We start from the raw sequence: 17,612 nt of genomic DNA on the forward strand, positions 1-17,612 counted from the left end.
AATAATTATAATAAAAAAAGTCAAAATATAATTTATATAGGAAAAAAATTAAAATATACCTTGAACTTTGATAGAAGAATCATATATATCCCTAAATAATTTTTTTTAAAAATTACAAGTAATAAATATCAATCTAAAACTAATTTTTTAACTTCCGTTAAATGAAGGGTATATATGAGCCATTTTGTAACAGGAGGGGTATATGTGAGCCGTTTGTATAACGGTAAGGGCATATATGAGCCACTTTTATAACGGGTGGTATATTAGCTCCAAATGACAAAGTTGAGGGGTATATCAGACCCTTTTCCCTTATTACATTTTTTCTTTTTGAACCCCCAATAAAAACGCAACCATTGCTCTTTGAATAAGCACTTGAAGTAACATATTCAGTGTATAATTAGTTGCAAATCAAAAATAAGATATATAGCATTAGGCAAACCACATACGATTACTAAGTATAAAGGTATTTTTTATTAACAATATTTTTTTATAAACAAAGCAATACACATTTTTTTTAATATACCAAACTAAACATTACATAAGAAATAATCACAAAATATACATTTGTATACATTGTACCAACACAAATGCCAACAAAACACGAAGCTAATATATGTATCGTTTTTTTAAAGGAAAATTTGTGCAAAATAACAAACATTTAAACGACATTAAATATTATAGCTATTGTTTTGAAAAAATGTGATTCACAACTACAGTTTCTTCAAATTTTGTTATTCGTTTAATTTGCATAATTTAGTTGGCTGTATTTGCATAATTCAATTCCTAATTATATAAATTCATAATTTGTATATGCTCACTCTAAGTATTAGCATATAATTTATGAAAAAAAACTACCAGTAAATCATCATGTTTGTATAGTATTAAGCAAAATATACATATAATTCTAAAAAGAAATAATCTAAATATATAAATACGACATTTGTATATATTCACAAGCAAAATATACAAATGAGAAATCGAAATATACAAATCACATAAAATATACAAATGACAATATCCACAGCAAACAAAACTATAGTTATGAAACATAATTTATCAAAACCGATAACTATAAGACGTTATTACATCCATTATATTTGTTATTTCTGAAATCTTCTTTTCTCAATACACTTTACTAAACGATCCCATTAAAATAACGGATAATTTCGATCAAAAATCATAAATATACTCGAATCAAATCGGGTCGGGTCGGGTCGGGTCACAGAGTAGCAAAGGGTTGGGCTAGGTGTTCAGATCTCAAAGTAAAAAGGCTTACTTCTCGCCGTTTAGGGTTTTACATCTCTCTTTTCCCCAAAACCAAATCTCTGTGTCTCTCTCACAAATTCTCTCAGCCATGACTGCTCAATCTCAAGAAGAGCTCTTAGCCGCTCATCTCGAACAACAGAAGCTTGAAGTAATTTTCCTTGTCCCTCTCCTCATATAGATACTTAAACTGTAGATACAAAGTTCTGTTTTTTTTATATCTTTTTCTGTTGATTTAATCGTTAGGTAGAGTAGTTTATTTGTTAAAATGATCAGTAATTGTTCGATTTTTAGTTTGGAAGGTTCGTTTTTTTGCCTGAGATTTATGTCGTGTTTTGTGATGTTTTTGTTATGCTGAGTGTACACTGTGTGTGTTGCTGTTGTTATGCAGAATGGTTGTGTTGCTACTGTGTATGTTGAGTGACAGACGAACTGGCAAGATAAAATAGAACTTTTGAGCAAAGATCTGTTGATATTAGTATTACTTTAGTAGTTTATTGTTATTCGTTTTGGATTATTTTTTTATTGTTTTGTTGTATGCTGATTACTGTGTTAGTTTGTTGTAGCTACTGTGTTCCCTTTAGTATTGTTTTGTCAATGACTATCGGAAATAGCTACTCTACTTTTCAAGCCACGGACTCCGCTTGTGGATACACTGGGTTTATTGATATTTTTGTAGTAGAAGTTTGAGGTTTGTTCATAGGTTTCTGAGTGTTCTGGGTGCAATTGTCTAGATGCTTGTCTGCTTGCAAATTGAAAGAAATAAAGATGTGTAAAAAGACTAGTGGTTCCTGATTTTCTGCCATTATTTTGGATGGCCTCTACATTATTTTTCAGCGTAGCTGTCAGCATACTGCTATCGTCCTCCTTTATCTGGGTTTGGACGGGCAATGTGATCAAGCTCTCGCAGGCCGACCCCATTTTTCCTGGGGGCTAATGCTTAGTTGTTTTGTTATGTATTAGTATATTAAGTTACTTTTCTTGGTATTATAACTTACAGACGCATTGGGACGCTGTTTAATTTTTCAGAAATGGGGTATGTAAGAAAGATTTGGAAAACAACTACTAATTTGCTTGTCCAACACTTTCTTCAGTGAAATTTGTATCTTTGTTATCAAAAAAATCGAAGTTTGAATCTTTTGAGATTACTAGCACAATAAGTAGGATTATAAAATTTATTAACAGATGTGTAAAGAAAGAAGGAAAATGGACGAAATCAAGCTTCTGTGGTCGATGTGCGGTTATTGAAGTTATCAACTTTAAGTGTGTTCTCAATGTTTGTCTTAAAAGCAGCTTCTTTCAAGAGAGTGTCGGTTTTTTGATCCTTGTGTAAGCTTATAGAGTATTTACTCCCTTCTCTTGTAGTCTGAGGTACCAATCATTGAGGATGAAGAAGACGATGACGACGATGATGACGATGAGAAAGATGATGACGACGCTGAAGGTAAGTGTGCAACAATTATTGACAATTCTGAGTCCTGATATGGTTTGTTATTATTTTGACAGTTCATATTAGAATGGTATCAGTGCCAGCCACAGCCGAGACACCCTTTATAAAGGAATTTCATCTGATACACTTTCACAATTTTTTTTTTATTTATCTGAGAGCATTTTTCTGACAGGATTACAACTGGAAAATAATTTGAAGTTAATTCAATATGAGACAGGAAGTGAAGTCTTAAAACCAACATAATCCTAGACCCTAACCCATGCGTAGTTGTGATAATGGACCCACACCACTTGCATAAAATCCTGCATAAGTTATGTTAGTGCCATTTCTTATAAGTATTTTAAGTATCCTCTCCTTGATTTTGTGTCAGCAGACTTCTAAATCTCTCTCTAGCTGGTCCATAAACACCATTGCAGGGAACACTTTTGACGTCAGAAAGTCTTTGGAAGGCAGTTTTTGAGTTGTTCAAACTATTTTTCTGGGCAATTCTTAGAGCAACAGAGCCAATGTAGAAGTAGAGAAACTGAGCCTATGATTTGCTAAAGCTTGTTTTTGTTCTAATTGCTTGTAAGTTAAGTTAGGTACTTAGGTACATCTATTTTTCAAATTGAAGTTATATGAATTATTCATGATTTTTAAGTTTTGACGCTTCCTGGTTAGTTCCCGTCAGACATTGATTTAGATTATGTCAGATGGACATGGCATCTTATCTGGGACAACAAATCCATTGAACCTTTCTGATCCAATCAGCAGACATGAGATAATTTGTCTATCCCCTAAAGATAGATAATCTTTGAGATACAACCTGATATTATTGCCTTCCAATTCAGTTTATAATCAAAATGTTTGTTTTACTGTGAACATCTTTCTGAGATATTATGAACTTAACTGATAGCCTTCTAACCCCCCATATTTTGGATATAAGTGATTTAAAATTCGCACATTTTCATACTCGAGTGTTATTTTTCCACAGATATAGTCATACGACATGTCAAAACCACATACTTTGTGAAAGTATCAATAAAATCTGTTTTAGGTGTCAATAGAAATACTCATATGTTATTTACATATTTGATAATGCATAAGTTATAAATCTTATTGAATAAACACTGGCGTTGGATCATAAGTTCTAATGTCAGAGGATTGAAATAACCAACCTAAAAGGGTGAATATGTATCAGAAGATTGTCTCCCTGTACCAAATGTCCTCCACAAAAATATGGTCAAGCTTAACCCATATAAAAGAGAATGTATCAGAAAACAGAAACTAACACAAGTCATCATGGTCGCCTGAAAGCATTCTTGTAGTTTATAAAAAGGATTATCAAGAACCAAGATTTAATCTTGTATGTTGCATTTGTCTATACATGGAGTGCTGCATTTTTATCTCTATTCAGATGCAACAGAAAGGCCACGAGAGTTGCTTCTTCCCTGATTATTGTGGCAATACTTAAGTGCTTATTGTTGTGGGCAGAACTTGGAGACGGTAGTGGCAGGTCGAAGCAGAGCAGGAGTGAGAAGAAGAGCCGAAAAGCTATGCTAAAGCTAGGAATGAAGCCAATCCCAGGTGTCAGCCGTGTAACTGTCAAGAAGAGCAAAAATGTAAGTTGATGTTATTATGCGCACTTCCCTTTTTCTTTTAGTCTCTATTTTTAGAATATATGTAAGTTGCTTAGAATAACTTTGTTCTGTTTTTTTTTTTTCATTCAGATACTATTTGTCATCTCAAAACCAGATGTTTTCAAGAGCCCAAATTCAGACACATATGTCATATTTGGTGAAGCAAAGATTGAGGACTTGAGCTCACAGTTGCAGTCTCAAGCTGCAGAGCAGTTTAAGGCTCCTAATCTAAGCAACGTTATATCAAAGCCAGAGCCATCAACTGTTGCTCAGGATGACGAGGACGTTGATGAAACTGGCGTAGAACCAAAGGATATTGAGCTGGTGATGACTCAAGCAGGAGTTTCCAGACCCAAAGCCGTCAAAGCTCTCAAGGCCGCAGAGGGTGATATTGTCTCTGCTATCATGGAGCTTACAAACTAGGATACTTTCCAAATCTACTGAGCAGTGCTTTCTTTGGAAGTATTGAAGTCTCATGAGTTTTAAAGATTTTGAGTTGCTGCTCCTTTTTATCTGTGTCCCCTGTTTATCTTACCGTCTTATCTGTCGTTGTATACCAGATTGGATTGTTATGTAAGAGTGAAGGTCTAAACTTTTGATGTGTCCCTTTCTGTCTTAACTAAATCTTGTTTCTGTGCTGTGGTCTGCTTAGCCTTTCTGTTTTTTTCGAAATAAGCTGGGCAGAGAGCGTTTTCGGACACCGCCTGGGAAAATGATAGAGAGATAACTTGTTAAATTTGAATGGGTCATGTTAAATCAACAAATCGATTAATTTCCAGTTATGTGCAAAGTTTAGCATGTGATGTGTGGACATAGAATCGAGTTATTGTGAATGAATTAATGTAGTTGTTGTAACTATACACGTATCCAAACACAATATCTTGAGTACCTCTAATGGTGACCACATGTGATGTCTGGACATAGGACCGAGTCGTTGTAAAAGAGTATTAATCAAGGTATTGTACTGATCGATCTGATTGAGATGCTAAAATATTTATCAAAGTTACTCTAACTTTAAGTCAACATTTTGCTAAATATCCAATATAACTCTTATCTACATCTAATAATGTCCTCCCTTCTTGATTTATACCCTAAACCCAACCAAGAAAAATGGGAAATATAAAAGAAAAGCACAAGAAAAAAGTATCACTCCATTTTCATTTATGTGAATTTACTCGAAAAATAAAACTTGGGAGTTTGCGGAAAAAAAAATAAAGAAGAGATTTATAAGATGAGGAATTGAACTTTTATGAGTATATATAAAAAGATACCTCATAAAGTATAAAATAAGAATATCTATTATTAAATAATTTTTTTTTAAAAACACTCTCTGTTTCATTTCTAAATTTAAAACTCGAAATTCTCGATTAAGAATAAATAGATCAAATGTCCCTCCAAAACTACAATTGTTTGTGGTTCATTTTCCTCTTCTCATCCATAGGAAGGAAGGACCATTTATAAAGAATTATCCACCACACAAATGATATATATATATAGTTTAAAAAAAAAACATAAATTATTATATCAAGTTGTAATAAGCATGACATTATGCTTCAAATTTACAAAAAAAAAAATAATAATTCAATTTTAATAATTAGATAGTGATTGAAAATTGACTAAAAAGGACACGTCATTGCTCTTCTAACAAACAACTCCAAAGTGGGCCTGAAAGTCTTTCAAGTCAACAAACAGCCCAAATTTATTTCTATTTTTCTTTCCCAACTATACCATCACGTAAAATCGCGATGCGATAAATATTTAAATTCTATTTATATTCGAAAAATATATAAGTATTTTTTTAGACCATGATCGAAATCTCATAGACGTACCTTAACTAAATTAAGGTTTTATTACCCTTTTGAACTATTTTTTTGGAATTTTTGTGCACCTTTTTGGCTTACGTGACATCTAAATATCTTCCACGCGCCTCAATTGTGTGGGTCACAGAATGTGTCGCGTAAGACAAAAGTTGTACAGAACTAGAAAAAAAAAAAGTTCGGAGGGTCTGTGTGTGTGTGGAGGGGTAATAGAACCTTACCTTATTTTAGTGAAGGTCTGTGTCTGAGATTTTGATCATACACATTATTGTAATTTCAAGAAAAAGTTAGAATTGTAGTTGTACATTATGTATAGATCTATGTAATTATTGTATAATATAGATATATCTATTAAGAAAATAATAAATTCGATATGTTATTTACATATAAAAATATTAATTTAAAGAAGGATGAGTCAATTTTTCAAAGTATATAGGACAGTACTATCAAGTACAGCAACCTATATTTGACTATTTGATTTTATCGAAAAACATCAATTAAATTCAATATTTATACATTAATCAAAATGGACGGTTAAATTTCTTTTAAATACCTATCAATTTCAATAAAAAAATGTTGATTGTTGGGATTAGTTGGGTGTTAAGATAGTTATTGTCTAATTAATTTGTTAGTGTAATTATTTCTCATATAATATATAAGTATATAAAATAGATAACTAATTCTGATATAACTTATTGATCCAATAATAGTTATAGTTTGAAGATATCAACATTACTTCATGCCTATGTCACTTCCACACACACATATATATATATAATTTTTTCTCTTTATTACGTTTTATGTGATGCGTTTTTGTTTTGATTCGTTTAAAAAAGAATTTTATATTACTATAATGAAAAACGATTTAACTTAAAAAACATTTTTTACCCTAAACGAAATGAATTTCAATCACACAAATATCTAATAATTGTTCAGATTATAAAAATTTTAAAAATCTATTTTTCTTGAATAGTATTGTACCAAATCAAAGAGTGTCACGTGAAATAAAACGAATCGAATTCTTTTTTTCCACAAAAGACTTGTAAGGTCAGCTACATGACCAAGTCTAACAGTAAAGACAATATACTTCAATTTTCAATCTACAAATATTTTATAAACAATTAATTTTTTTAGATAAAGAATATGCCAAAAAAATATCATGAAACTTAAACATTAAGTCAATTTTTTTTTCTTATTCAATATTCGATGCTCATATTAGAATCTGATTAATTTTATATTTACGCATTACAAAACTCATCAATCTCTAAACGCAATAATTTTAACATGTTTTTTATTTTTATAAATTTAAATTCGAAATTTTTGATGAACGATAAAATATCTTAACCATGGTTAAAGTCAACCTTGATATGCAAGAAACTTAACATGTCAGAATATTATTCCTGTCTCTATGCAGTAACCTTTTGACTAGGGTAAGCATTTTCAGCTATAATTAATATTCAATATTCCATTATTTAATTTTCCAATAACATATAGTAATAAAATATATAAATACTTCCCAAATCAAGAATACTAAAATAAAAAATATATATATTTCAACACTTTAGAAGTCTCAAACTATAGAATAAGGTAATTCTTATTTTATGTGACTAATTGGTTGTTAGCTCCATGACCAAGTCTAACACTAAAGACATTATATTCTAATTCCAATTGCAAATAGTTAACGAATATTTTAAGCTTATGAATTCTGAATTCTATAAAACGTAACTTAAAAATAAATAATAGTTGAAATTATTTTTTTATATATTAAGTAAATTTTAATGTAAATATGAGTTTGATTAAAATTATTGAGTACTGCAAATTCGTAAGTAAAATCACATGGGATTTCAAACTTCGAGCTTCGTAGTAAGGACTTTTCGAATCTCAATCGATGTAACTACGATATTAGTTAGTCTTTGTCCTCTCTTAAGAGACTACAACTCCTGAAAGAAGGTCAAATAATATCTCATCCGAAGTTCCCTAAAAAAATTGTATCGATTTTATGATATTACGCATGGATCATGTATATCATAGCGACTTCTCCAGAGGGATTGGAGAGCTAAATATTTTCTTTCTTTTGATCGTAATTATGATCAAATATCATTAAGCTTCGATATTCTAAAATAATTAAGACTGATAAATGAATAATACGGATGTAGATCACACTAGATAACTCATTAAAATAATATATTATGATCTATAATAGACCTAAAGTCAACCTATTCTAATTATGTCATAGTATTATTATTATTTTAATTTTTTCTGACATAATTTGAGTAAACGTTTGCTGCTATAGTTCTTGTTTTTAATTCTCCAAGAACAAAATAAAATAAAATATATATGCATTATAAATATAACATTATTCTCTATACAAGCTGCCAAGGCATAGTAGCAAATATTCAAATATATATTATTCTCCATATGAAGCATAAATAAATGATTTTATAGATCAGATCATTAGCATTTTTTTTACAATTAATACAAGTGGGGCAACTTTAGTGTACTATTTTTTGTATTTAAATTGTTACTATTTGTTTTCAAAGAATTTGAATTTTCAAAAGATTCATGATATTTGTTATAGTAATATCGTGATAAATCTGTAATATGTATAAAAGGTGAATTATTTATGCAATATATTTAAATTATAATTGTTTTTAAATATATTATGTTTGTTTGGTAAAAAATGATTACATTGTATTATAAGCGTATTAAAATGTGTGATAAATTTATTATCCATCATTAAAACTTGTATTATATGTGAATAATAAATTGTTCTTTGTAATATGTGTTAAACTTGTATTATAATTGAATTAAGTTAAGTGAAAAAAAAAATGTTATTACTACAAATGGTAAATATTTTTTTATTATAGCACATTTATGTAAGTTTCCCTTTTAATGAAAGATTTGCATGCAAATTCAAATCCTAAAATCAATGACAAACCATTACCATTATATGAATAATGAAACTCCTAATATTAAATGGGAAAAGTATAGAAATTATTTCTTGAATCGAAAAAATTTCTAATAGGAACACCACAAATTTAAAATTAATTATGACCCTAACTCTAAGAGGATTAAGTGTACGTAAACTTTAGCTCTTCCTCGTTGAGGCAGAGAGACTATTTCCAAAAGATCGTCAACTCAAATATATTATAAATCAAAGTAAATATTTAAAAAAAATAGTAAAAAAAAGCATAAGAGCTAATCAAGAGAACAATACAAGCCACAAGACCAACATAATGCAATAACTAAAATTCAATAAATACATGCAATAAAGAAGATCAAAAGCAATGTATACATAATAAAACTATTACTAGAACAAACACCACTCCACTAGTCTCTATCCTTATAGATTAATCCGCTCACGAGTCAAAACGAACACGCTGCTATCTAAGAATAACTGAATAACATAATGCAATAATTGAAATACAATAAATACAATGCAATAAAAAGAGATCAAAAGGCAATATATACAGAATAAAACTCTATTACTACAACAAACAACACAACACTAGTCTCTATCCTCGTAGATTAATCCGCTCACAAGTCAAAACGAACACGCTTGTCATTTACTTACCGGGCCTTCGATCAGACAATCTACCTTTGGTCGAATCAAAATCAACACAACTACATTAGATCTAAACATTCTATCTTTGTCGAATCGAAACCAACACCACTACATTACGCTCGAACAATTTAATATATATCCACAACTTTGAATCTCTACTCCAAATACACCTTATAACCAAGATAAATCACAAACAAAGAGAATGAAAATGGAACTAAAAGAGAAAATTGAAAACTAAAAAAAAAGAACTTCATCGAATTACATAAACAATTAACCAATTAAATACACATTCTACTTTCTTTTAACCAAAATTAAACCAATTTTTTTTTGGAAAAAAACATTTAATAATAATGGGAATAATTAATTCCAACATCAAAACATTGTATATCCCCCAAGCTAAACATCAAACTATAAACAGATCTGATTTTCCCATTTTACCCTTCCCCTAAACTATAAAGGTGAAATTACAACAAAGTCCCTAATAATACTACTAACTTCATTAGCATTACATTCCTGATTCAAGGGTAGGAAAGTCACAAAAAGAGTCAAAACCATAGCCACCGTCAACCACCACCGCAGACGGCTGATGTACGGCGGCGACCCTCCCGGCCACCGCCGGTGGTGGGTGCATGAACGATGAAGTGGGGTCCAGTAGAAAAGCTGACGTGTCCAAAGTAGGCAAACAGCTCACCGGCTGTACCCGGTCAACCTGTCGCCTCGGCTCCGGCTTCAAAATAGAAGAAACCGACAACTGTCCGTTCCCGGTCCCGTTACCGGAGATTCTAGCTCCGGTCACCTGCTGCACCATGTGCCGGAAACTATCAACGTCCGCCGTTATGTACGTAGTCGACGCGCGCTTCGAAGCGCGTGGCTTACGCTTCACGATTTTTTTGCTAACTCCACCACCACCACCACCCCGCCGCTTCATCGAACCGGAAGCTCCGGTTGAAGCAGCATCGTTCTCCGATCCACCTGAAAACGTCGGCCCAGATGCACTCGCAGTTAAAAACGGGGAACCCATTTCTCCAGTAGGCATAACAACCTCATTCCCGTCGCCGGTATACGATTTCTGCAGAACTTTCGTTAAAGTTTCAGTTTCTTTAGCGAAGATATCAGTAAACCATGAATCGTTAAACGCAGAACGAAAACCCCATTGTTCCATTGTCATGAAATTATCAGAAGACGCCATTTTTGTTTCTTCAGAGCTCAAAAATTAACCAAATTAACTGTTTTTTAGGTCAAAATTGATGTTTACAGCATGTTTTAGAAAGACCCAGATGATGTTTTTGAGGATTTTAGAATGAAAAACAGTGAAGAAGAAAGAGGTGTTTAGAGAGAAAAAATGGTGAAGAAAAATGGAGATTAAATAGGGAAGAAGGAAGAAGGAAGCGCGTTTTTTTGGGACACGCGTCAGCAGATATGTACGGACAGTAATGACTCAAATGCTACAAAATTACTTTTAGCATTTTGTTTTGACTATAGGAGTGTGATCCAATGAGAGCTTAAGTTTTATTTCGAGTTTTTATAATCACACAAATATTACGATAAAAATAACATAGCCTTATATTTAATACTAAAACGCTCATTTTATAGTAAACGAGATTATTTAAATTTACACTAACATTAACAATATCATAATTAGTGAAATCTCATAAATACAATTTTCGAAAAAGAACAAATCTAAGTACAAAAAGAAGGAGACAATGAGTTAAGAACATAGCAAATAACAAGAAACATTGCATGGTTTACTAGAAAAGAGAAAGAACCAAGGGCGACAACAAAATATTACGTTAATTAAAAGTGTTTTTAGCCAAAAATATTTTTAACTATGCCTCAAACTTAAAGTATCACTCTAGCAGAAAACATTCTTTAAATATTTAAAAGTGAACAATTTTCATCATTCTATTAGATGTCGTAAAAATATGAGAAGTTCACGTGACTATTAACAAAAATTTTCCTACATAATTTCATTACCTGATATAAGAAGTTTCTAAAAAGAGTATAAAACTAATAATATTTTAAAGGGATAATGCACAAGTACCCCCTCAACCTATGTTCGAAATTTCAAAGACACACTTATACTATACTAAGGTCCTATTACCCCGCTGAACTTTTTTTCGTCCTACGTGGCACTATCTTGTGGGTCCAACGCTGATTGACTTTTTCTTTCAAGCTAGTGCCACGTAAGCCGAAAAAAAGTTCAGGAGGTAATAGGACCTTAACATAGTATAAATGTGTCTCTGGAATTTCGGGCATATGTTGAGGAGGTACTTGTGCATTTTCCCTATTAATATGAAATTATATGAAAAAAAATTATTCAATTAAAAGATTTGCAGAATGTTAAAATTTAATTACCGAAAATTTTTAAGATTTTGGCATATCTAAGAATAATAATTACAACAGGTGACTTCATTTTTATGCATCTGTTAATTTTCGGATAAACTCAAATAGAAAAATAAATTTTATTCACTTTTAAATACTGAAACTAAAAATGATACTTTAAAAATATAATTTTAAGCCTAAAATATAACTTAAAAGATGTTTTTAACCGAGAACCAATAACATGCTATAGTATATAATCAAATAATTATTCAATTATAAAATATAATTTTAAGCGATTCAAACTATATATCGTTAATATGATATTTGGGGTAAAGTGCAAACCGCATGGATGAATAAAATAACTTTTTGCTTTTTTAGAAAATCCAAAAATAGTACTTTTTGGTTTATGAGTAATTTTAGACGGTGGAGGCGCGTTATCGGCTTTAGAAGCCGACGCGTTAAACGCGGCTCCCAACATCGGCTTTAACATTCAGATATTTGCTGCTATGCCGTTTAAGGTTTTGCACCTTTTTTTCTATTTATTACTCCATTTAAAATGTGTAATATTATTATATTTTTTAAAATATGTTTTTTTAAAATATTGTTATAATTTAGTGTAATGATTCGAGTTGCAAGTTAACATTATTAAATACATTTTGCATCTAAATAATGTTGGCAATTCAAGATCATTAAGTTGGGTGAGATATAAAAAAAATGAGAATGATGATATTAGTGCAAGAAAATTATGTGAAAAATGTGATTAATTTTACGTGTTTAGTCAATCTACGTGTGAATCGATCTTAAGAAAGTCGAAATGGTTATCGTTTAGATATGAACACTATAATTGTAAGATGTTTTAACTGTTTCATATTTGACTTTTAAAGTGAATTGAATGATCAAGCCAAGTCAATATTATTATATTTTTTAAAATATGATTTTTTTTTATATTGTTATAATTTAGTGTAATGATTTGGGTTGCAAGCTAACTCTATTAAATACATTTTGCATCTAAATAATTTTGGCGACTCAAGATCATTAGGTTGGGTGAGATACTAAGAAAAATGAGAATGATAATTAGTGCAAGAAAGTTATGCGAAAAATGTGATTAATTTTACGCGTTTAGTCAATTTACGTGTGAATCGATCTTAAGAAAGTCTCGAAATAGTTGTCGTTTAGATATGAACGCAATAATTGTAAGATGTTTTAACTGTAGATTCATATTTGACTGTTAAAGCGAATTGAATGATCAGGCCGAGCTAACTAACGCATAAAAGTGTGTAATATTACTTTATTTTTAAAAATATATATAAAGAAAAATGATCCACCGTAAAGATTTAAGTTGTAAGTTAACACTTTAAATACATTTAACTCTAAATAATGTTGCCAATATATTCACTAGATCATTAGGTCAGGCGAGATATCAGAAATGAAAATAATGATATTAGTGTTAAAATTTATGTGAAAAACGTAATTGATCGTAAGTGAACATTTTTATGTGTTTAGCAATTTACGTAGTGTGAATCGATCTTAAGAAATCTCAAAGTGATTATCGTTCAGATAAATACGCAATAAATAATGAAGATACTTTGACATAGAATTATGTCTCATCGGTAAAGCGAATTGAATGATCAAATTGAACTGACGAATTAAAATTACGTAATATTATTGTATTTATATATAAAGAAAATTGATATAATTCAGTGTAAAGATTTGATTTTCAAACTAACACTTTAAATACATTTTGCATCTAAATACTGTTAGCAATTGACTAGCTCATTAAGTTCAGTGAGATATCAAAAATGAGAATGATGTTATTGGTGCAAAAAAATATGTGAAAAATATGATTAATTGTCAGAGAAAGATTTTAAGCGTTTAGTCAATCTGTGTAGTGTGAATCCAATTTTAAAAAGTTTTAAAGAGGTTATAGTTCAAATAGGTATACAATAAATAACGAAGATATTTTGATAATAGAATTGTGTTTGACTGGTAAAACGAATTGAATATTCAACTCAAATCGACTAGTTAAAATATAATATTATTATATATTTTAAAGTATATATAAACAAAAATGGTATAATTCAGTGTAACTATTTGAGTTGCAAGCTAAAACTATTAAATACACTTTGCATCTAAATAATATTGGCAATTTACTAGATCATTAGGTTGGGTTTGAAATCAGAAATGAAAATGAAGATACTTATTCAAAAAAATTATGTGGAAAATAAGATTAATTGTCAGTGAAAAGTTTTACGTGTTTAGTCCAAATCTACATGGTGTGAATTGATCTTAAGAAAGTCTCGAAGGGATTGTCGTTCATATATGTACATAATAATAGCGAAGATATTTTAATTGTAGAATCATGACTGACTGCTAAAACGAATTTACTGATCAATTTGTACATACTTGATTGTTATTTATTATTTTTGAGTAATATTTTTATAAGTTATATAAGAATTTTCATATTATGCAAGACGTAATATGAAATAATAAATAAAATTTTTACATATAACAAGACTAATTACTTCATTATGTATTAATGTGAGATTCAAATATCAATGTGTGTCCAAGACTTGCTCGGATGTGAATAATATGACATAGTGTTCAATATTAATTAAAACAATAATTGAGATAATTTTAAAATTTTAAAATTATTCATACTATAGATTAATTCTTTCAAAAATTGAATGGAGATATATACTATAATTTACTGATGCAAATTAAAGAATTTTCAACGAATTGATCAAAACTAATTATATTTGTTTTGAAAACAATGTAAAATGAGGAGAGAGAAAATTGTAAATTTCAATTAGGTTAAAATGCTTGTGTAATTAAGTAGTTTTTTTTATAAATAAATATTTTTATTTAGTCGACTAAATATCTCTACCATAGCTATCTACCTCTAGATACACTATATCTAGCGAATGTAGACCTATCTACCTCTTTCGTCCCTTTACTTTTTGTATTTGTATATCTGGTATCAAATACGTAAGTTAACATATTTATAATATCTACGTATATTAATTTCAACAAATATATTCAGTATCGATTTCATGTATCCAACATAAACTAATAGATTGGTGTGTTTACGTATAATTTGATATTGATTATGAGAGAACATTGACGTATCTAATATATCCATGCGTAAATACATTTATTTGATATCAAATTTAAATAATTAGCACCTACACTAGCGTGTTTTTACGAGACGATAAGTAGTCAATAAAGGGGGACACGTCATCTAAGATGCTACCTAATCTAGTTTTACTCTTTTGCTCTCACGTGGGCCTGGTGGGCCGCTGGGCCCACTTATCTATTCCTCGTGGGCCCAATTTATACTGATAGCAACCTTACGGTAAACTTTATAATCTAGCCATTTTCGATTTTTCCATGTGGGTCCCCCACATTATTTTTTTTTTAATTTTAACAATATTATTAATGAATTTACATTAGCATATTTGACAGGCATAAAATTAAAGATATGTCTAGACTATCGTAAATGATACGTAAATACTTATTAATATTATTATATTTTTGGAGTATTGATTTTTCTGTCGTCTAAAAATAGAACATATTATCCTTTCGATTAAGTCATATATAAAAGTAGTATTATCACTCACATAGAATACCATTTATATCTTAGAATAAAAATATTTAATTTAGATTCAGATAAATCGATTTTCAATATAAATATTAAATAGCATTTATTATTATTATTATAATTATCATCAATAATATCAATAGTAAAATATTTATAATAAAGACAAAGACAACATTTCTAGAAGGTTGAGTAATTAAGGGCGCAAGCAATGACGGTAGGCAAAGAAGTAATCAATATAAAACATGACGTAAAATAACATGTGGTTTACTATAAAAAAAAATATTCTTTGTTATATTTTTACTTTCATAATATTCGAAATTCATTGATTAGATCGATTTTAATATGTATTGAAGTTTGGCTCATAAATCATAATAAGTGCTTAGTAAGAAAAAAGTCATTCTAAAGAATTAAGATTCAAATTCTTTTAATTTAATCTTTGGGGGTTTATTTGATTATCGAGATGAAATAAACGAAAATAAAAATAACGTGAAAAGAATAAAAATGTTTTTCGTTTTTTGAATCAAAGTATTGATAGTAAGAGCATTTTTTAATTAAACTATAAACGAAGAATATTTTTGTTCTTTTCACATAGTTTAAGTGTTAGCAAATAAAGTCCTGTTTTCCAGCTTTGTCCTAGTCTTTCGGAGAATAGTTTATCATGGATTTGTTTCCTATCTATTAGGAGTAATATTAGCTAGTGGTTCCTACTTTCTTGCTTACTATTGTTATGTCTTTCCACCTATAAAATCTGCAGCCAAGAGTACTAAATAACAGTCCAAAAAAATCCATTTTATTTTAAGCGTGTTGCCTCTATATCAGTTTTTGCTTTCTGCGTATTCTTCCTTCTTGTGCATCTGTTCACAGTGGTATCAGAGCAAGTGTGAGATCCTGGAGCGAAAAATAAAATAAAATAAAAAATATAGCAGCAGCTAAACCTCTCTTCTCTTTTCTGTTCCACTCATGGCATCAGATAGTAACTTTGTACAAGCAGCAATTCCTCGCTTTGATGGTCACTACGACCATTGGAGCATGCTGATGGAGAATTTCTTACGGTCAAAGGAGTATTGGCCAATTGTGGAGGACGGCGTTAACACTCCGGCGGAAGGCGAAATTTTGACGAATGCTCAAAAGGCAGAATTGGAAGCGAAAAAGTTGAAAGATCTAAAGGCGAAGAATTATCTCTTTCAGGCTATCGATCGTCCCATCCTAGAAACTATTCTTTGCAAAGAAACTTCTAAGGATATTTGGGACTCCATGAAGAAAAAATATCAGGGAACTGCCAGAGTGAAGCGTGCACAGCTTCAAGCCTTGAGAAGAGATTTTGAGACTTTGCAAATGAAGGAAGGAGAGTCTGTAATGAGTTACTGTGCTAGAACAATGGAGATTAGCAACAAAATGCGATTCCATGGAGAGAAGATGAATGATGTCACAATTGTTGAGAAAATATTGCGCTCTTTGACGCCAAAGTATGACTATGTCGTTTGCTCCATTGAGGAGTCAAAAGATATAGATGAGTTGTCGCTGGACGAACTGCAAAGCTCCCTATTGGTGCATGAACAGAAGATGAACCGCAGTTCAACTTCTGAGGAGCAGGCCTTGAAGGCATCTACTTTTATTTCTTCCAATACTAGAGGAAAGGGTAGAGGTAGAGGTAGAGGAAGAGGGAGAGGAGATCGAGGAAATAGAGACGGAGGCAACAAATATGGCAGCAGAAATTTTAGAGCCAATGATGACGGCAAAGGCAGGGGAAAGAATTTTGACAAATCAAAGGTAGAATGCTATCGATGTCATAAATTTGGTCATTATCAGTCCGATTGCTATACTAGGCTGCCTAGTGACAAGGATGAGAGGTCAAATTTTGTTGAAAGCAACGAAACCGAGACCTTGTTGATGGCAATACAAGCAGAAAAAAAACTCGTGGAGGACGTTTGGTATTTGGACACAGGCTGCAGTAATCACATGAGTGGGAGTAAGTCTT

The 17,612-nt window shown here is 30.7% G+C and overlaps 2 protein-coding genes across 2 annotated transcripts; one reads left to right on the top strand and one right to left on the bottom strand.

Moving 5' to 3' along the window:
- Positions 1-1,256: 1,256 nt before the first annotated feature.
- On the top strand, positions 1,257-4,972 carry LOC107002589 (nascent polypeptide-associated complex subunit alpha-like protein 1). The gene is made up of 4 exons (XM_015200661.2): positions 1,257-1,414; positions 2,629-2,707; positions 4,187-4,314; positions 4,423-4,972. The coding sequence occupies exons 1-4, from the start codon at positions 1,355-1,357 to the stop codon at positions 4,753-4,755; spliced, it is 600 nt and encodes a 199-aa protein (XP_015056147.1). The 5' UTR covers positions 1,257-1,354; the 3' UTR covers positions 4,756-4,972.
- Positions 4,973-9,941: 4,969 nt separating this feature from the next.
- LOC107032223 (calmodulin-binding protein 25-like) lies at positions 9,942-11,210 on the bottom strand. Its single transcript, XM_015233809.2, has one exon. It carries the CDS (start codon positions 10,901-10,903, stop codon positions 10,220-10,222), a length of 684 nt encoding a protein of 227 aa, XP_015089295.1. The 5' UTR covers positions 10,904-11,210; the 3' UTR covers positions 9,942-10,219.
- Positions 11,211-17,612: the final 6,402 nt, after the last annotated feature.

The sequence above is a fragment of the Solanum pennellii genome, chromosome 10 (genome assembly GCF_001406875.1).
Source record: "Solanum pennellii chromosome 10, SPENNV200".
Taxonomy (NCBI): Eukaryota; Viridiplantae; Streptophyta; class Magnoliopsida; order Solanales; family Solanaceae; genus Solanum; species Solanum pennellii.